The 22,190-nt window shown below is 40.8% G+C and overlaps 1 protein-coding gene across 13 annotated transcripts in view; it reads right to left on the reverse strand.

The window, feature by feature from the left end:
- LIN54 (lin-54 DREAM MuvB core complex component) overlaps positions 1-22,190 on the reverse strand; it is a 43,521-nt gene that overhangs the window by 5,706 nt on the left and 15,625 nt on the right. For 10 of the 13 annotated variants that reach the window (XR_015699656.1, XR_015699657.1, XM_087736344.1 and 7 more), the window contains 9 exons: positions 20,415-21,142; positions 13,240-13,360; positions 10,211-10,356; positions 8,482-8,640; positions 5,892-6,108; positions 5,082-5,155; positions 4,733-4,930; positions 2,772-2,863; positions 1,445-1,516 (listed from right to left, as the gene is read on the reverse strand). Coding sequence is in view for 11 of the 13 variants with exons in the window: in XM_087736339.1 (XP_087592465.1) it covers positions 1,445-1,516; positions 2,772-2,863; positions 4,733-4,930; positions 5,082-5,155; positions 5,892-6,108; positions 8,482-8,640; positions 10,211-10,356; positions 13,240-13,360; positions 20,415-21,142 (1,807 nt within the window). In the remaining 2 variants the exon portion in view is untranslated. The remainder of the gene's footprint in view (positions 1-1,444; positions 1,517-2,771; positions 2,864-4,732; positions 4,931-5,081; positions 5,156-5,891; positions 6,109-8,481; positions 8,641-10,210; positions 10,357-13,239; positions 13,361-20,414; positions 21,143-22,190) is intronic. The other 3 variants (XM_087736340.1, XM_087736343.1, XM_087736349.1) reach the window with 3 other exon arrangements.

Raw genomic sequence — 22,190 nt, forward strand, 5'->3', positions numbered from 1 at the left:
TTTGGCTTGCCCAGGGTAACACTACAAGAACTAGATGAGAGTTGCCCTGGAGTCCATTACAACCCTTCATCTGGTTGAATTGCATTTTGGTGATTTTTAGCATCTTGAATGGTCCCAGGGACAAACTACATCAAAAGTTTTTGCAGCCTGTAATAGCTCTCCTTTCTGTCCTGTTTAAAATTCAGTAGTGGAATGGTCCTGGTTTCCAAAACAAACAGCGCCAGCATCAGCTCAGAGCATCAGTGAGCAAATAACTCCTCCGAGTTCTCTTCTGTGTAGAACAGGCTATGTGCCTACCTTCAACATTGATTTTGGAAAAAGCAACTCCCCTTCTAGACAGGAAAAATTTTACTAGTGAGAAAGCGCCTTTGCCAGAGTGAATTAGCCATTTGCTCTGCACCAATGCCTAGCTGCTTAAAGATATAATTACTGTAATTTACAAGAAAAGTTTGTTTCCAAACAGCATTCTGAAGGTGCAAAGCATCACCACTGATGCCATTATTCTCCCAGAATTTCTAGAGCTTTAGGAGCCAAAGACTAAAATAAGTGGAAAGCCCTAAGCATCTAACGTACATTTGGCACTACGAAGTCAGTCACGTATGTTGTAAAATATCTGAAAAAACAGCTACACATCTTCCCATTTATCATGTCTTCTGTGCAACAGACGATTTTGAGGCTAGAAAGCACAGGGCACACCTCCCCACATAGAGGTGGGGTGCATTACATGAAAAGAAACCCAAGCTGAAAAGTTTAAACACACTTCTTAACTTGGGTTCAGATACCGTTGCATCACTTTCCCTTTGAGTAGCACACCACCAATTTCCTCTTCATTGTCTGGGATTCAGGGGACCACAGATTAATTGCAGTATCTCCTCCTGTTATTGTCCCAAAATTCATAAACTGACTTTGCCTCAAGTTAAAGAAACCTAGTAACTCCTCAGCTTAAAATGCTTTTATGTCAAATTCTTACAAAAACACTTAATGGAATAGCAAAACATCTCACGAGGATGAGAAAGACTCAGGCCTATCAGTGAAGAATAACTTTTCTATTCAGTCATTTAAGAAAAGATACACAGCCCAATTTTTCTGAAGTACTTGATACAGCATGGTATTACTGATGCACTTCACCAAAGTATAATAGGTGCCCACTGATGATACCATAGGATGTCGTTTCACTCATAGCAATACCACCACAACTGAGTGGAATTGGCTCCACCATGCAACAAGGCTGCAAAGTTAGAAATTTGTAAGATATTAGGGCCCATATAGCCCTAATAGGAGTTTCAAAATTACACAGGCACCGCAAATATCAACAGCAACCTTAAATTAGCATCTAGACATAACATTTCTGACATACTTAAAACCATTATATTCTGATACTTGGCATAATTTTGTGATGTCAAAAATAAGGCTTAAAAAAAACCCCAAAACAAGCTGTACTTACAATTTCAAACATAGAGACTTAGTACAATTGCAAGGCTTCCTGGGGCGGTTTGCAGATTCAGAAGGAATTATTCTGTGGGGGCAAAAAAGTGCATTTATGTACACGCACACTGTTTTATCAGTTTCTTCCTATTTTAAATTCAAGTACATAGCTCATAATAAAAACTTTGGAAAAAAAAATCTTTATATTCCCCTTGCATTACATTTTTGGCTGATTGCATTTAAGTAGCTATTATATATAGTGCCTTTATATAGTGCCTTTCCAACCCAGAAAGAGCTGGGTTATTTGCTGCAAATCTGGCTGCATGCCCAAAGCAGAAATGAGGCTTAAAGCTAGAGGAAGCATAACTGAAAACTGCAATCAGGGAAAACTTCCCCAGAACCCCTCTACATGCAGGGGGACTAGATCCAACCAAGATTCACACAACATGATTGTGCCTTTTCTTTTGTTCTAGTTGGAATTAAAAAAAAAAAAGCTCCGGAATAATGGGAAAGCAAGCCAAAACATGGTATTCAGTTTATAGATAAATTTAATCTCAGACACAGTCTTTAACTGCTCTTAAAACTCGGATTTTGTGTCACTAATCGCTTTTGATGAGATTCATTCCATCCCTATCCAGAAATTTCTGCATGTAATACCAGGGAGATTAAATCAAATCCATTCATTGAAATAGCTGCATCTGGATTTCGGATTAGTTTGCATCAGTTGAGGTTGCAGCAACAAAAAGCACCTTGGCGTTTACAATTTCCAGCAAACAATAACACAAAAAGACTGTGCAGAACAGCTAAGCCTGCTGGATTGGCAAAGGGAAAATAATACACATTAGCCATTATTTTCATCCTTAAAGGAAAAATACAAGACTGAAAAAAAAACAAAGCCTCCTATCAGGATCCATTTGGGGCTTTAGTTCCATTTTGCTGGTCAGCTGGATTTCTGCATGTGCTAAGCATGTAGCTCTTATATCGTCCAGCACCTCTTTCCAGCAATGAGAAGTAGTTGAGGCCTGTAGCTCCCAGGTGCTAATACAAAATGAAGGATGAGCAACAGGGAGCTTTCAGGTCAACTTCCTTGCTACACGAGTTCAAAAAACAGAAAGGAAAACACACCTTTGATCAAGAGACTGGCTCAATTGTCAGACAGATCTATGTCCTTTAGTCAGAAGTAATAACCACACCACAGTATACTTGATTTTCTTGGAAAAACCCCCAAACCAAACTCCAACAGCTCAGCTCCCACCCTTCCTTACAATGGGACTGAAAGAAGATACTCATTCAGCAGCCTATACTGCCTTTTTTTTTTTTTTTTTTTTTTTGCGCAAGAAACTCACCCATTAAATGGTAGCCGTGCTTGGGACTGGATACTAGATGTCCCTGTAAAGCCAGTGTTGCTTGCTATAGATACATACGATGATTGTTGTAGCTAACAAAACAAAAAGGTTAACGTGTAACATAAAAGAAATTAAAGTATACACAACAGGATGTGTAGCTAGTCTTTTAATTAGCTTTCCAGATATTGTTATAAAGATAATATGCTTGTAAGCACAGATTTAGGCATTTGTAGAACTTGGACCAGGCAACAACCTCCTGCCTCCATACTTAGCATAAAAACATTATTTTTAGATGATATTTTTGTTCTCTATTACAGTGTCTACAGCCATACAAATAACACAGACTACACACACAAATGTTCAGACCACAAACAGTTCCAGCTCCTGAAAACATGATCATTTCCCCCTTTCTTTTCCTAAGCAACCCTGCCCCTAATAGGGCAGGATCGCTTCCTGCACAAATTACTTAAGTAGCTTCCTTAATATACAAGCCACTTATTACAGAATTAAATAAAAGCAAGTAAAATGATTTACATTCCAACTTCTCTGCATACCTGGACCACAGTTTGTTTTTCACATTAACAAACCTCATAAGAACCTGCCAAACGACACTGTTTTGGGCTACCTTCTTTTGTATTACCTACACACAGCCATTTTCTCCTGCTGGGACAGGTTTTGAAGACAGACTGGCACATAACAGGATATGGACCTACTGGGGTCAGGCCAAAGGGGACAGATTGTGTCTGGAACACAAAACCTCTGAGGAGAGGTCCAACAAATGGTATTATTTAGTTTAAGGTAAGATTTGTGAAAGTGGACTGGAAGGACACAGTAAGAGTCTTCAGGGTCAAACTGCAGCTGTGACAAAACCAAAAAGGAACCAGAAATGAGGTTGGTATCAGTAACACCATGAGCTGACAAGAGTTCTTTTTTGTACAGACTGGCTGGTCAGCCTTCAGCAGAACATTTCATTTATTCTCCTTTGCATTCTGAATGTTGGTCAGACCTTGGCAAAAAGCAAAAAACTAATCCCTAGACCTGGCTTGGTGTGACTGGTAACCCCTACTCCTGACCCCTGGTAATGTGGTTAGCATAACTAACACCATTTTATAATGCAAGCAGCCAGTCTCTGTGACTGAGCGGGTCACATATTCATTCCCTTTCCCCTCATTATGAGGCCCTGAAGGTCCTGTGAACCAAGTAGACAAACCAAACAGATTTCTTCTTTCTCTTACTACTGGCCTCAAGATTCCTGGGCACCAGGCCGATTACTCCCTTCCTTACTGGCTGTGAAGGTCTCAGGCACCTGGACAACCAGGTGGTGGCGATGACCCTGTCACAGAACAGGGAAGCATAACAGCACACAGAGCACTGTCTATAAAATCAAGCAGTTACAAGTCCTAAGTGAGGAACTTGGACTGGAACTGCTGCTGGACAGTGAGACCCGTGATCCCCCAGTGGCCAAGGACACCTCCACTGACATCTGCTTCCTCTGAGGACTGAGTAACTCATATTCTTTTATATGATTTTCGAGTCCAGATTAGGATTGTTATATTGATGAAGCAAACCATGTATTGAGATCTGACCTGATCTGCAGAGGGTCTAGGTGATTAGAAATTGTAAGTTAAGATCTAGGTGATTAGAAATTATGAGTTAAATTGTATTATAAATTCTGTACTACGCTACTTATAAAATTGTACTACACTGATTCTGCTTATAGAAATCCTGTGCTATTCTGATTATAAATTCTATGCTACGCTAATCTAAAAATCCTGTTAAGAAAAAAAAGCTTTAACTGTAACTATGATTTAGTGCCATCATAATTCTGCCAAGGATACCTAAAAGAAACTGACTGTCCCCTTAGTGTCAGGTGACAGCTGGGGAGCAAGAACCTTTAAGAGGAAGGCAGTATGTTCCACAATAGCACTATTTCCTTATTTATCTCTGGGTAAACACCATACCTGTGTGACATACTGAGCTGGAAGGACTGCATACCCGACATTTCCTGTGCCAGGTGCTGGTGCCAGTACAGTGCCTGGTGGGAGGTTGGTGAGGTTGGGCTGTATCTGTGGCAGTGGAGTGGCTGGCATAATAAGTCTTTGTTGGGGCTGACTAGTAGTAACTATCTGGGAAGTTGCGTTGATCGGTTTGGGCACCACCTGGAGAGAAGAGAGGTCTTTATGAAATCATTGTTTTGTTGATTCAGAATGCACTTTTATTAATAGAATGTTTCACTACAGTGCTGAAACTGGACTTTTTTTTCCATCCAGCCAAAATAAGGCAGAAATATACCTTTTACATTTAGCTCACCTGTTTCACAGTCTGTGCTGGCACTATGGGAACAGACATCCGTACTGGGGTTGCGTTCACCACCACTGGTTTCGCTAGTATCAAGAAACAACATCACATTAACACACATCATTCACTCAAAGTCCACAGTTCAGTCCTCCAGACTTTCACATGCGCATAATGCAAATGTACTTAATACTGTAACTATGCGCTGAGATTAACTGACCAAACTCATGGCACATAACACTTATGTCTAAATAATACCTTTGTAAACAGGTATTTGGCACAAGAGTGTGTGCAAACGTTTCACAGCAATGCCTTAAAAACCAGCTTGGGTGCAAAGCTCCTCTGGACACTTGGCAAGAGGAGAATACAAAAACTACAGCTTGGTTTGAAATCTTTTATTCCATCACAGCTCCAGAAAGCATAGACAGAAACCAGCAGAAACATCTGGTGCTTCTAAAGCATTTTACATGGAAGGATCTTCATATTGCAGGAGTTTTGGCAATATGTTTGTGGACTGTCCTGGCTACACGCTTTTCATACAGAGGATCCGGGACTTGCCACGAGTCACCCACAAAGCTGGTAAACTAGGGAAAAGCAACCTAAAATGCTCCAAGGATTCAGAGCAATTTGACACAAAGGAGCATTTCCACATACAGACCAGAGGTAACAGTAGAATATGAAATTTATAGGAGTCTACCACAAAACTAAGTGCATCTGGCAGTCTTGATAGATGTCTATTATGTACTCATTTTAATCCTCACAAAACAAACAAGAAAAAAACTAAGAAAAACTTACTTCAGACAATACATTAGGACCAGCACTTACCTTGCTGAAGAGGCTGTGTATTTGTACTGGGATTTTGACTGGCTGATTGGGTTGAACTATTGGCTGTTGTGGCAGTAACGAGTCTGACATAATGGAACTTGCTTCCAGGTACCTGAATCTGCTGAACATTGGGTGCAGTTGCCAAGGGAATAATTGTCTTAAATTGAGATGTACCCACTCCTCCTACAGTAATGGTCTGCACTGCTGACTTCACAGCCTGTTAAGCCAAAAACAACACAAATTTACTTGTACAAAGGCAGAAAGAACATCAGCGTGTTTATTCAAGTTGGTAGTGAGCAACTCTTTAATCCATTTGTGTCCTTGAGAAGCAAGTCAGTCATCCCCATTTTTGCTTTCAAAAGTAAAACAGATGCGAAGAGATTAAATGCCTCTCAACAGCTCAGAAGAAACTCAGTTCCATTTTCAATGCTCTACACTAAACACCAGAGTAAACTAATATTTACATGAGCAGGGCGACTCAGTCCACTTGCCCTGATACAATGTCTGCCAAAAGCACTTCAGGTGACTATAGAAAACATTGCTTGATTTTTGGATACAAACTGAGCAACCAACAAACCTAGAAATATTCCTAATAAAAACGCATGGTAAGAACTTGCAGAACTGTTCGTGCTGGACTGCGGCATGATTTATCTCTGTGTGTACAAATATATCCTGTTAAGACAGTTTGCGATTTATACACAGAAATCACTGTGCAGCCCTTGAGAAGGAAATGGAACAGAGCCCATAAACTGATAGCTGAAGACATGAGAAAGAGGGCACAAGCTGAGAAATGAAAGAAGCAAGAACAATGAAGAGTAGCAAATGACATTTAAGAAAAAAAAAAAAACCCACACACAAAAACCCACAAAAAAAACCCCCAAAAAACCAAAAAGGGGAAAGAAAGGGAGTTTGGCAGACCTGTGCTACCTCACAGCTGGAATAACGATACATCTGGAATTTGCAAGACTTCATTTTTCCAATCTCTTTCAAACTACAAACTGATAACAAGAAAGTGTTTATTTTATTTATACATATTCATAAATCTACTGGTTTGATAACGGCCTCTTTTTCCCAGCCTTGCTGATAACCTCAAGCCTTGGTTTATTCCTCCTTTTTCTCCTTACATCTAACTTCTTTTGGAGCTCAGCTTTTTATTCCTAGTATCTTTTAATATTGATATCAAATGTATCATTGTCCTTGGCATTAAGTTTTAGTATTAAATTTGGTTGATAGTATGATGTGACTTCTTATTAGAACATTTTCCCAGCTCCTCAGCTTTCAGCAAGTACACAAATGAAATCTCAATTTGCACATATTTCACTGGAAATAAGCCCTGTCTTTTAAAAGAAGGTGTTTTCTTAAGATTTTTTTTTTAATATACTGAAACCTCAACAACCCAGAGCAATTCAAAAGCAGCACTATCTGCAAGCACAGTCACAGCCTAAGTGTTATCACAGAGACCAGCATGGGCAAAGTTCCCTTTAGCACACAAATTAGTGGCTGCCATCCAAGGACAACTGGGAAAATTGTAAAATTCAAGTGACAGTTCTTCTAAAGGCATGTTCTTGAGCCCAGTGAAGACAGGTGAAACCCTTGCGTTGTGTCAGATAGCTTTGGATCAGAACTCAGTATGTATACCACGCAGCCATCTCTGTTTTGTCACTCAGGGTGCCTGCATTAGAGTGACTTAACCTTTTAACAACTGTTTCAAGAAGACAATTTTGCCAGTTTTACTCTGGAAAAAAAAAATCCAAATCATGCTGGTGTCCATGTCCCCATATCAGCATTCCAATTATCACCTGTATCAGTGAGACGAGACTGGCAAAATCTGTCAAAGTCTCTGGTCTCGTGCTGTACATGCAACTGTGCCTGCTCCCTACTATACCCACTCTGGTTATTTACACTCATAGACAACCCTTAATGTTTACCAAAACAGGAATACAGATGTTAAGATAGAAAAAGATTCACCTAAGATTACAAAAGAGGAAAAAAGTTAGAACTGTAGTTTGTAAGAAAGGTCAGTTTTGTCTTGTCATTTGTTAATGCACATAAATTTATCAAAGCTATTATGGAAAACAATTATATTTTTCTAGAAATGAGACACAGGAAATTAATAATTTCTAATTCTGTGGGTCTCAGGCCACAGTGTCTTGCTTATGCAGACCTCCACCACAAGAATATGAACTCCATTGTTGCAAACCTCAAACACCTGGAAAGCAGCCCTAGTCAGTGGCATAGAAACACTTGTAGAAGAGAGAGAACCACCCAAAGAACTCTTCCTCATGTCACAAGGAGCCTTTCAGATGACTTGGGAGATTCAGTATACAGACACAAGAACTTGCATCAAGTGGGGCTTTCCAGGTTGGAAAGCTGCTTTCCAAGAGCATGCCCTTGTACAGGCTTGCAATGGTTTGCGCCCCTCGATTGAAGAAGTGCATGCTCCTCAGGGCAATGCTTTTGCCAATTTGTAAGCAAACACCATTAAGAACACCTTGTGACTGACCACTGCCAATTTGCGGTTCAACACTCCAGTTTCCCGCAAGCGATGAGACAGAGACAAGCTAGAAGACAAAGGAAAGTCAGTCTGTACCTGGGCGGTTGTGTGGTTGACTATAGCCTTCCCAGGGGAGGAGGGTGCTGACTGCTGCACTGTGAGGATCTGCTGTCCTAACGCTACATTCAGTGGGACGCCCACCGTCTTCTGGGGGGAGCTGGGAGGCTGGGAGGCCACTGACACCACTGTTAGCTGCTTGGCAAAACAAAGAAGCAGTTTAAATCTCTGCGCAGGATACAAGACCCTGGACGTATACATTCTCCTCCTCGTGAAAGTACAGTTCTCCACCACTACAAAGAGTTCTTTCTGTGAAGAAGGGTGCTGTATATAATCACAACTCACACGGGGTCTGATTGTGCAACAACAGCACATAGACACATTAGAAACTTCAAGGCATTGCTGGTTTCCAGCACCAAAGGCCCTTGCAGAAAGCTAGCACTGCTTCTGTTTGTTTTGGTTTGGGGTTTTTTTGTTTGCTTGGGTTTTTTTTTAAGGGAACTAGCCCACTGAAGCCTGAGCACTGTCAGGATGGATTTTCTGAATAACAGCTTTATAATCAGTACCATGACTATTTCATCATAAATGGAAATTGTAAAGGAGAGCTGTGGGGGAAAAAAAAAAAAAAAAAAAAGCTCACCTTACACTACTGATTCAGCCAAAGTATAGGAACATCAGTATTTTCAAATCTACTTTGCAGATTCCCGTAGAGATCCAGTCTTCTGACTGCATTTCTGCAGAGTGCACTGTTTAAATACTCTATTCTATATAGCCACACCCCTTCCAAGGCTGGCTTTCTACTTTTTGTTCTAAACTTCCTGCTTTATGTTTTAAGAAAACTCAATTTTTGAAACCATTTGCTTTTAAAAGATACTTAGAATTACTTATCTACAGTAAATTCAAGATGTAACCCTAAGGAGTCTTTTCACCCCCACTCATTGTTAATTTTGATTCCAGATTTATACTTTTTTTTTTTTTTTTTTTTACTTCTTCCTCATGTTGCTTCACTCACTAATAATTCTCAAACACAAGTCCTTCAGTCCATTTGTATAACGTTACATAGCTAAAGCACTGCCAAACTAAGAATTCTTCACTCTTACACTAGTTTTTATACATATTTAGTTTGTATGCGCTATGCATCTTGTCCCTCCCCTGACTCTTCCTTTCTTCATCAATATTCCTCTTCTCAAGACAATTTTATCAAGTCTAAAATACAAGGGTCACCATGACACTTGCCTGTAACACAGCTTACAATAGATGAGTTACCTTTTCTATCTATTGCCCACCTGTGCCAATCTCCAGCTCTGTATTTGTCAAGGACCACTGCAAATCTCATTTACTTCAGATGTGATTAGGGAAGACTAAATTATCTACACAGTAGCAGGCAATGGCTAATAAGTGCTGACCTATTAACATCACTGAGGTCTCCTCTTAAACAGCCTGTTGATGTTTTATGAAGGTATTAAAAAAAAGATACTGTTTGAGCACCTGGCTAAGAGAGAACAGCTGCTCTCGGAATGGATGGTTAGGGAATGGCAAGAAGTGGTAGGAATGGGAAACTAGTGCAGTAATGCATATTTACTTAAAACCACAGTAAGGGAGCCATTTGCAAAAAAATCTAACTTAGGCCATTACTGCAGAGCATCATGATGTGCAATGGAGACTCTAGAGTGGTGGGATCATAAACAGCTTGTAGCAAAGACAGAGAGCTCCATTCAGACCACTGTGCAGGAGGGATAGCAGGCTGCAGCCAGAATCAGGTCCTTACCTTATTAGGGGATTTGAGTGGCGAGATAGCTATTTTATTTGGTGTCTGTTGTGTTGTTGTACTCAAAGATGATCCAATGACTCCGCTCTCAGAGATCGTTATTGTCTTTGGTGGTGTTCCTGGGGCAGATTGTGAAAGAACCCTACCTATAAACAATGAAGATACCATCAGCCCAAGTTATCCCTGTTTACATTAACTTTTAAAGCAACATCTTCTCTGCATATCATGCAATTGATCCCTACTTCTGAGAGTGTATTACCTGGTAGGAAGGACACTGGCCTGATTTAGCAACAAAGAAGAAAATAATTGGCATTATTGCAAATAAAAAAAGACAGTTCACTCAGGCTTAAAAAAGCCAAAATGTTACATTGAGCTTTCCGTGACATTCAGCTGAAAATTCTTTAAAGCTAGGACAGCATCCTGAGGCGCGCAGCCCTCCAATACACCTGCATTGTGCACAAACGCCCAGCCAGCTGGCAGTTTCCTAGGAACTCCCTGGGCTGCTGCCAACGAACAGAGAAACTGAGCATCTGTGGGGGGCTACTTCCTTTTAAAACCTTAGCCATCAGAAACAAGCTGTGTTACAGTGACCAAGAAAAAGGTGTTTGGTCTGTCTACACTCAGCTCTAAGTGTTTTGTTTTTTTTTTTTCTTCTCTGTGTTGGTGGTTGTTTTTTTCACTGCCTAACAGAATGTATGACATTCCCATGAAAATATGGGTGGTGGTGTAACTCTACAAACTATCTGCTTTTACAACAGAAAAAAAGGTTAAACATCAAAACCAGCGGCTCCAAATCATGAAATCAGTCTTAGGAATATTGCAAAACTCCCAAGAGTAGAAAATGGATTTTTTTCCCCCCTTTTTTTTTTTTTTTTTCATACTTCTAAGTTTCTTTCCAAAGAGTGCTTGAATACTGAGCTTCCCTCTGCTGCACTTTGGCTCAGACTTATTTCTGTCATAGCTTCTCTGTCACCCATTCTCTTGTACTACATTTGTCAAAATAAGAAACAAACACACACCAGCATAACTTTTCCATCCAAAACCAATGATGTAACAATTAAGTCAACTGGAACTAACAAGAAAAAGCATCATCCTCATGGAAAGCTGCCTTCCTCTGAGGTCTACGTGCTCTAAAATAACCTTCACTTTTGGGCAGCCTAAGTAACAGCACAAACAGTTGCCAGCAGCTGCTAAAGCCACATGCAACCTGAAAAATGTCAGAGTCTGTGGGAATTTTACCATCTACAGTATTCAATGCTTTGAGTTTGTTTTTTCCTGGTGACAGCTTTCCCCTCTGCGTCCCTTGGCATCAGCTTCCTAAACAGAATCTGGTTGCTTATATTGACAAGTCTTTCAAATTTACAACTTCCACCTCAGTTTGTAGAAATTCCCAGGCAATTAAAAATATTTATCAGATTCATAAAAACACACGTACAAAATCAAAACACAACACACAAATGTTACACCTTCCCCCAAATGATGCCAGCCTCTCAAAGCTGGCAAGCTGTGCTGGCTGTTTGGAATAGTGAGAGGAAAGGCAGATGTTTAAAATATTTCTCTCTCAATTAGAGAAGCATCTTCACCTCCCCGTGATATGCTTCTCTCACAGGCTCAGGGACAGGTACTCTTTTATTTTCTAATATATTGATTTAAAAGCTGGAAGTTTGTTTGTTTTGTAACATTTCTGCTTGTCAGTATTATGTAGGTATATTTTAATTTGGACATTTCCCTTCATTCTGGAGACAGCAAACTTAAAAACATGCTCTTGTTAGTATTTTTGTTGTGGTTCCTTACTCCTTACCAATTTCCATGTATTGCCAGATGAAAATGGAATGCAGCTCCAAAGTGACTTGTTTCAGGGATTTTAATGGTTGTGAGTGGGTTTGTTTTTTTAAACACACAAACAGCTTAATTCAAATATTCATAAACATAGTGAACCAATCTTATTCACAGGTCTGTACATTTGGTAGGGAATTATTTGAGAAAGGGGAAAAACTGGGGAATGCGATGGGCAATCCAACATGAGTCCAGCTTCAGGGTGCAGGCAGCGTGAAAACTCAAGGAAAATATTATGTTTCAGTTATGTGCCATTCACTTATATCTATCACAGTTTTGAATAAAGGAGATAGTTGCATTATTTTTAAAGCCAGCTCAAGTCTCAGTTCTGTAAAGGCTTAACAAATTCGTTTAAATATGTGGAAAAGATTTTAGGCCTACTTGGGTTGGTCAATCTGGAAGCAGTTGAAGACATCCTTCAAAGCTCTGAAGACGACTCTGGCTTCCTACATTTGTCCTTTTGAGATAATTTACATGTCTCAGATGTTACTTGCATTCATGCAATGATGCATTTAGCAAGGGACACATCAGTCCCACTGCTGTAATAAACAAATGATTACACTGTGGGTTTTTTCTTTGTTTGTTTTTTTTTTTTTTTAAAGGACACGAACATAGATTTGTTTTCCAAATAGACAAACCATTTCTTATTTGCCTTAATTATTTTCTTAGACTCTTCTGCAATGCTTGTTTTTGAAGTAGGTGAGCAACTTAACAGAAAAAACACAGCTTTATTCACTTTTTTCACTCAAACATTTTTCCTGTTATATGGATGTATTACATTTAAGTCCAACTATAAGCAAATTAAAGTAATACAAGCACACGTGTCTCCTTTTCCCCCTGTGTATTTATATAATTTATTTACAAATACTTCCTGTTTATTGAGTATCCTTTTCTCTGGCTGTGAGGTATTTTTTCTCTTCCCCAAAATCCAGAAAGTAAAAGCATCTTACAGTAAAAGCAAAATGATCAAACTCTACAATCACAAAGATAATTCTAAAGAAGCACAGTGTAAAGGTACCAACAACTGCATTTATCTGCTTCTACCCACAAAACTCTGCTAATTTTTTTTTTCAATTGCTTGAGGTACTTCAATAGAAACTGCAGTAAAATCAAGACAGAAAAATTTCTACAATCACCATCTCTTTGAACAGCCTTTAAAAATGGTAAAGCAAATCAAGTCAAAGTAGTACAACCTGCAATGACTGGTGACACTTGAGTGGTCTGCCCTGTAACAGCTTTGCTATTGATTGGTTTTGCAAAGATCAGCTTGGTAATCACCGGGCCAGAAGTTGGGGTTCGGGTCTTCTTCGCAATCTGAAAGATGGAGGAAAAAAGATCTAAAGTAACTTGAGCATTTTGGATCTAAATTATTGTATTGTTAAGTACATTAGAAAATAAAAAGGACAATACTCGCACAGGTAACTAGAAGAATAATTGCTTATCTTGCATTTCACCTCCACTTCTCGCTATGGAGAGAACTAGGATATCATCCATGCCACTTCAGAAAACCAGCCACCAAAGCAGGATAGCCAAATCCCTTACGGCTTTTTCGTAAGACATATCTCTCTGCAAACGTACTTCATCTTCAAGATGCTGAAATAATTTCGTGCATGTCGTTGGTCTATATAATAATGTTAAAATTAAATGCACAGCTCTCAATATTTGAAGCTTTAAAAAAAGCTACTTCTTTTTCAGCCAACCAGGACAAAACTTTTTCCTCGAGTGATTTAAATATGACAACTACTGCTCTGAAACATCTCTTGACCTATTCTGACATAGCAGCATACTTCTATCCTGCAAATGGGGAAACATCCTTCTGCAACAGTTCTCAGAAAGTATGTGGACCATCAGTCCCTGAAAGTTTTGGGTACTCACTAAACAAGAACAAATCAGTTGGCTACATCCAGGTACAAAGGGGTCTTTTTTTCCTTCCGTGATCCAGTCTCTTGAAACACAGCTGGACGAGGAACATGCATGTGCAATTCGATGAGATAGATGACTTCAACTTGAGATCTTTATAAGCAGGGTTTTATAGTCTTAAAAGCCTTAAACAAGACTTTTTCCCCTTTTCCACGCTGACAGAAGTTAACTATCAGATACATTTATCCTAATAGTTTCTATACACTGGCATCCAGCTGGTAAATAGTTCAATTAAGAGGTTACTTCTTTCAGAGACTATTTTAACCTGTTGACTGCAGAGGCTGCCTGAAGATGCGGACTATCACTAGGATCCTCCCTGAGTCCAAGCGAGCACGCTGGAAGGCATTACTGAAGCCCTTACACTTACCCATCCCACAGGTCAGGCCCATACTGCCTCTCCTCCACCACAGATGCCCAGCCACATCCCATCGGCACCAGCCATTAACTCCAGCAATATCGGAGAGGCACGACATTGGCATCCATGTGGAGAGCCACCTCTCAAAGGCACAGAACAACCTTTGTTACTCAAGTAGCTAACTGGAGAAATCACACTGACATGGCAAAGATACAGAGATGACAGCTACTTTTAACAGCCTGAGAAAGTTGTGAGTGCTTAAATGAAGCAATTGAGTAGGCTGGATGTTATGGTTTCCTACAGAAAACCCTATTTATAGAATTTGCTGACTGAAAACACCTCCTTTACAGTAGAGTAACACCAAAACATTCGAAGTATTCACTAGCACGTAACAAATTCCCCAGCTGCCCCGCAAAGAGCACGTGTGAGGCTGTTTCAGCTCCCAGCAGCACACTCACAGCACAGCCAGGGAAGCCGGAGCTCCCCCCTGCTACGGCACTGGAGCCCTCCAGCCTCTCGTGGAAAGCAAATGCTGCCTCTGTCTGCCTGATCTGTGCCCAGCCAAGGGAAGCCAGCAATGAGCAGCTCTGAGACCGGGCAGTGACAGAAAACAGACCTAATTTAAAGGAAGCTATGTGCTGTTCCACAGTTACAGTACAAGTGTTCCTCAGAGGAAACTTATTCGAGACAGCCAGCATGGCAAGTCCTGCCTGACCAACCTAGTGGCCTTCTATGATGGAGTAACTGCATCAGTAGATGAGGGAAGAGCTACGGATGTCATCTATCTGGACTTCTGTAGGGCCCTTGACCTGGTCCCCCACAATATGCTCTCTAAATTGGAAGGATACGGATTTGACAGGCAGACTGTTCGGTGGATAGCTAACTGGCTGGATGGTCACATCCAGATGGTAGTGGTCAATGGCTCTGTGTCCAAATGGAGAACAGTGACAAGTGGTGTCCCTCAGGGGTCCGTACTGGGGCCAGTGCTGTTCAATATCTTCATCAATGACATAGACAGTGGGATCGAGTGCACTCTCAGCAAGTTTGCAGATGACACCAAGCTGAGCGATGCAGCTGACATGCCTGAGGGACACGATACCATCCAGAGGGACCTGGACAAGCTGGAGAAATGGGCCTGTGTGAACCTCATGAGGTTCAACAAGGAAAAGAGCAATGTCCTGCACCTGCGCCGGGGCAATCCCCAGTATCAATAAAGGCTGGGGGATGAAGAGATTGAGAGCAGCCCTGAGGAGAAGGACTTGGGGATACTGATAGACGAAAAGCTGGACATGAGCCAGCAATGTGCTCTTGCAGCCCAGAAAGCCAACCGTATCCTGGGCTGCACCAAAAGAAACATGGCCAGCAGGTCGAGGAAGGTGATTCTGCCCCTCTACTCTGCTCTGGTGAGACCCCACCTGCAGTACTGCGTCCGGCTCTGGGGCCCTCAGCACAGGAAGGACATGGACCTGTTGGAGAGGGTCCAGAGGAAGGCCACAAAAATGATCAGAGGGATGGAGCACCTCTCCTATGAGGAACAGCTGAGAGAGTTGGGGTTGTTCAGCCTGGAGAAGGCTGCGGGGAGACTTTATCTCGGCCTTTCAATACTTAAAGGGGGCTTATAAGAAAGATGGGGACAGACTTTTTAGCAGCGCCAGTTGCGATAGGACAAGGGGTAATGGTTTTAAACTAAAAGAGGGGAGATTCAGACTAGATATAAGGAAGAAATTTTTTACGATGAGGGTGGTAAAACACTGGAACAGATTGCCCAGAGAGGTGGTAGATGCCCCATCCTTGGAAACATTCAAGACCAGGCTGGATGGGGCTCTGAACAACCTGCTCTAGTTGTAGATGTCCCTGCCAATTGCAGGGGGGTTGGACTAGGTGACCTTTAAAGGTCCCTTCCATCCCAAAGCATTCTATGAAACCTCCACCTCAGACCATTGGCAGGTGAAGGTCATTTGCCCAAATATGCTGCACCCAGGCCATGTTAGCTGCTTCATAGGTGGCATACAATAGTCAAGGTTTAAAACGAAAGAGAAGAAAAAAAAACCTGCTCTTTTTGGAGATATATTAGCTAAAACTTTGAAACATAAGTTGTTTGAAGAAGGAAGTGTCATTCACAGCCCAGTTTACAAATTTAACTCAAAGCCATTTTAACATTTCAAGGCTTCAGTTCTCTTAGCACATACACAGCTGATAGATAAGCAGGCACTTTATCAGTAAATTTTTTGTAAATTTGCACACATTTCGATTTCTGATAAATTCCCCACATTTCATCTGCTTAATTTGAGATTTCTGTTCTGCTGAAATTAATCTTACCCTGCCATAAGGTATTATTGTCAGTCAACTGCTATTGCTTTTACTCTGAAGTGAGGGCAAAGTCTGGCTCAGAACGTGATCAACATAGAGCAGGAACAGCCAGCTCTGGACAACAGCAGTCATTTCCTAGTAACAGTTAATAAATGTGCTTAAATGACTTACATAAATACGTATGAAATACTAGCTACGTGTTAACATGAAGTATTTCAGAAAAAAACCAAAAATCTCAAAACAATAGCTGGTCAACACAAGTAGCTGGGAACTCAACTTGCAATATCCTCCTCAGATACATTCCCCCCTGCCTTTTGGGTGAACTGTTTGTCTACAAAGAAGGTCTAACAAATGAGTGAATCCCCTGGCAAAACTCAAATGTGGTTGGTCACAAGTGAGGAACAGCCCTTGGCCCCCAAGTGCAGGCAGTGCACTCCTGCACTTGCTTGCTGCCACGCAAGCCTTTCTGAGGTTTTTGCCACTGGAGCTGATAGCCCCAGCCACCTGTGAGAGCCTTCTAGGCATCAGTGGGAAAGTCGCTCCCCATTTCAGTAGAGACTGGAGAAGTCAGAGGAAATAATCAAGATGACAGAATGCCCCTTTGATGCTTCAGAAAGAGCAAGTTCTCTGGAGCCCTCTGCCATTGCCTGTACTAATCATAATAAGCTTCATATTATTCCTCTGCCTATGTAAGCTAAGCACGCTCTCTGCAAGTTACTTTGAATTAGACCACAAAAATATTTCCTGGGGCAACAAGCTCTTCCATAAGAAAGTTATATTTAGAAGCACAACCAGCCTTCTTCCCCCTACGGAAGTGAAAAGATTTATCTGCAAGCATCTTTATTTAAAGAGTCAATTTGTGTCTTTACAAGCACTCTCCACTAAACAAGATGAACTAGCAAGTTTCTATGGCCGGACTTTTGTTTTCAGCTGTCAAACCATGTTCTATTCATACAGAAAAAGGCACAAGCATATCTCGCATTTACTGCTGGACTGAATACCCACAAAGACAGCTACCACAAAGGAGCTAACATATTATAAATGCACTCCCTAGATGACCTCATGGGAGCTTGTCCATGTAGCCATGCCCTACGTAATCTATATTTGGCATGATATGAAAGAATCAGGGAGCCTAGAAATAGAAGAAGAGAACAGTGTACCTCAGAGAAGATGAAGAAACTGAGCTAGGAATGGGAGTTTGCTCTGAGGTTAGGGAGCGCACAAGGTCACTTTTCCACGATGAGATGAAGCCACAATGACAGCTTAGCAGTTTTCTTGCCACAGTAGCAACAATGCTATGGGCACGTAGATTTAACTGCTGAAACGCAGAGCCGGTTACCACATCAAGACAAGTTCAAGTTAGACTAGCTTAGTGACAGCAATGGCGATGGGTCTGGACATCTGACTGAGAGTCACCTGCAAGGCCAAACTCCTACTTAATGCACTTGGACTAATGTAGTACACCAGCAGGCATGCATCATTGTTTTTAAGCTTGAACACAGGCAGGAGCCACAGGCTGAAAGCAGATGTTCTTGCCCAGTAGTTTTGTCCACACATCCAGGGCAGTAGTTACAACTAAATCAGGACAAGCTGCCAAGGGACAGTAATAAACCTCTGGATACAGATGAAGCCCAAGGTCCTGCCACATTTTACACTTCAGACTCATACCTCTAAAATTGTAATCAGAGAGGGAGCCAGATTCCAAGGAACATTTTGCTCAACTCTATCAATTATGCCTTTTCTGAAGTGCTGATATTTCAAATGTCACAATTAGATTACAGCAAGGCTAATTGAGTTTCTCTACTGACCTGCAAAGCCCCTATGACAGTGAGGACGTAAGGAGAACAGAAGACAGCTCTTTGTAATCTAATCTTTTACCAACTCACTTTTCAGCACCAAGTCGAACTGCTGTGCTGCCTTGCATCTGAAATACCTGATTCACAAAGCCACAAGACATAAGCTACACAAGACCCTTGGGAGGCAGGGAGGCATTCACAGCTTCCTTCTCCACTCACTGAAAGGTTAAGAGGCTTGTTCAGGATGATGGGATAAAATGCATGACTTCATTTTATAAGCCAGGGACTCAAGGCATGGGTTACCTCCCCTGTCATTCATGATAGGGCAGACCACGAATCTCTCGCCTAGCCTCATATATCCCTGTGACACTTTAGTAATTTCCTACAAGGAAAAGCACTGTGTGGGAAGTGCTAATGCGATCATCTCCCCTGCAGTAGTGGGTACTTGTAACCAACTGAACATTGCCTTCTTCCTTTTCATTTCTACTTCCTTCTCTCCTGAGAGGAAAAAAGGAATGCCAGGTGTTAACAGTTCAATCTGTTTTGCAAATGGAAGCAAAGGTTTAGTAAAAACATACCACAACAAAACAAATTTTCTCAAACTGCAATTAACTAGATTTACAAATGGATGCAAGTCCATTTGTAACAGCTTCTATTAAGGAACCTGTACAATTCCTAATGACAAACTGCAGAAGTCGATCACCAAGTCACTGTATTTCAGTCACTGATAGCACAGGTCATCTCACGCAAGCAAAAGTACATCACAGCTAAGTCATTCTCAGTTTCCTGTATCTGTCACTTGGTGGTAACTGAAGCCAAGTAACAGGAACTGATCCACTCTTAAACGTTCCTATGCTGAGTCAAGAGCAGGGGCTTTTGAAAGCTATAATGACAGCCATATCATTAATGATCAAGGTACAAAAATAAAAGTCACTTAAGAAAATTGATATGTTTCAAACAGCCATTATTAAACATGTTTTCCATAGGTATGATGTAGAAACAAAAAAGGAGAAAGCAGAAATCAGTGCAGAGATCATCTGCAGCTTTGAAACAAACCATCTTCAGAATTGCTGGCATTTGCTTGCCATAAAATACTAGTTGGGGAACTTACCATTCAGCTAATAACATGCTTAAAAGTTTGTCATTTTTCATGTGTGGCAAATTAGTTTTTCTTAGCATAGAGTTTAATTTCTCATTTCATTTAGACTGCAAAATAAATATTTTTCCATCATAACCTGCATAGAGTTCTACTTTTCCTTCACTTTCATGAGGTCTTATTTCTGCCTCACTGCCAACTAGAACAAAGTCACTCACATTTAGTTCTGCCATATACCAGACAAAAATCAGACCCTTTGGGTTATAACCCAAGTCTTTTCAACACATTTTCAGATTCCAGCAGATTCTCCCTCCGTGGTTTCAAATATCTCAATATCCATGCCAGAGATCGGTAACAAGACCTTGAAGTGTCCAGTCTATTAGTATCTATTAACAAGCTTAACTAGATTTGAGGCAGACAAGGTATACCTTTCTGTTCTTTTTTCCAATGCTGGATGTTTTTTTCAGAGAGTTTATTTAAACAAACTAAATGTAATAGGCAGAAGCTACTCTTTCATAAAGGAGTAAAGCAGTGTACACTTTTAATAAACAACAGGCATATAGAGTTCAATTCAGTCTTCATGAAAGCATGTAGAACTTATTTTTGTGAAATGAAAATAACGGGAAAATTCTCTTCAATTTACTGAATTTTAATAGCTCACTTTCTCTGAGGCAAATCCTAAGTTTCTAGACAGTAGCTAGAGGTAAAGGGCATAAAATGGTAAATGCATCCACAGATGAAAGCATGGGTTAAGACCAGCATTGTATTTTTTAATACAAGGAATAAAGGCAAAGGCTGAAAGCAGCCATGTGTCAATCAGTGAAGGCAATGGACAACAGCTGCAGTAAGAAAATTGTTTTTAAGATGTTTCATCAGCATAACTGACTTTACCTGTACTGTTTTTAATTGCTGGGTCTGCAAAACAGAAGGCTGGGCCGCAGTGTTTATCAGCTGACTTCCTTGTGTCAAAGCTGAGACACCAACAACAGGTTTCACTTCCGACCGACCTCCAATAACAACTTTGATCTGCTGGCCTTGTACCTTGGAGTCTCCACCTTGGGCTTGGGACGTGGCCTTCTGCGCCTGTGGGAGTTGGCTGTGGGGTAATGCTAAAACAATAGGTTGGCCAGACTTGCCCAAAGTTGTTACAATTAGCTTTTGCCCATCCGGTTTAATACTCTGATTGCCTATTTTAATATCAGCGGTCTTGTTCAGAATAATTTGATTGGCTGATATAGTGACGGGGGTCTGAGCACCAAGTTTATGGAGGCCACTTGGAAAAGTAGGCTTTACTACCGCGTTCACATCAGTTTTGGGGGTTGTGGTGTTCACTGTCATGTCGCCTGAGTGATTGCTGGGTGCAGTAACTGATTCCGTGGTGACTGTGGCCGTAGTCGTAGCTGAGGAGTCGCTGGTGGAGCTTATGGTCACTATTTCCTCCAGTTCTGTTTCCATGGGAATAGAATCTCCCATTGGCGACGACACGATAACTGCCTCAATGCTGTCATCTTCCACCAGAGTTATGCCGGTGTCCATTATTTCCTCAGGGAGCAAGCTGTTGACTTCTGCTGAAACTACCTCCATTTTAGCAGCTGTGGCAGTGATGACTGGAGCAGGTACTGCAATAATATTAAAAAAAAGTTATTGGCTTCCAGAAAACATACATTTTGAAAGCTTTATGAATATTACTACCAAAGAAGAAAATATAGTAGTAGAAATTTTTTTCAGACTGAAGGTATTGTGCATGCACAAGAGGGATATAATGAAAAAAAAAATAACAAAACATAACACATTAAGCTGAATTTACTCTCAGTAAGAATTTATATCAAACCTCTTCAACATAATCCATTGAAGTCAAATCAAGGCACTGACTTTTATGATTACCAGTTCACTTTTGACAACACAGTACACAAAGAAGTAGTGGGTCCCCCCCAAGATACAGACATTTAAGCTTACTGAAATATAAAGCAAGAGTTAAAAAGCTTTAAAAACCCAACAGATGATAATGGCTTTTGTCATACACATCAACATTGATTAGCAGGTTATCTTGCCTCAAGAGACTTTTATCCATACCAGATGTAACAGAGGTTCATTTTTGCCATATCCGCATTTTGGAAATCTCAGAAAAACAAAGAGCTGTCTAGTGACGAGCTTTAATAAGCCCACAAGCTCAATCAACAGCCCACCTAGCCCAGGACCAAGCCAAAGCCCTGCCCTTCCAAGATGAACAGTAATTCCTCTATGCTGGCTGTGAAAAGAACAGCTCAGTTTTTTTTCCCTCAATACAAGAAAACATAATGCCCAAATTCATTACTAATTTGAAACGTGTTCTAAACACAAAACAAAGAACACCCCATCTGAAATAAAACAGAATTTTTTAAGCTGACTAGTAAGACTGACCAATTTATATTTAAAAAAAACCAAACAAACAACCACCTAAAGCAAGATTCAAAGCCAGAGTCACATCCCACTTGAGAAACCTTAAAGACATTGCTGGAAATGGTCACATCTACCATTCCCACTAAAACTGTATCGCTGTCAGAGGCTGAAGACAGATCAGCTTAATAAGGCATTTTCCCCACTTGCTGGCCCCATCAGCATGCTTGGGCACTGGATGGGCGAGCACACTGCGTGGGTATGTGTACAAACTCTTGAGTACTCATTATA

The sequence above is a fragment of the Nipponia nippon genome, unplaced genomic scaffold (assembly GCF_047370975.1).
Source record: "Nipponia nippon isolate SJK-2023a ecotype South Korea unplaced genomic scaffold, ASM4737097v1 scaffold_6, whole genome shotgun sequence".
NCBI classification, from domain to species: domain Eukaryota; kingdom Metazoa; phylum Chordata; class Aves; order Pelecaniformes; family Threskiornithidae; genus Nipponia; species Nipponia nippon.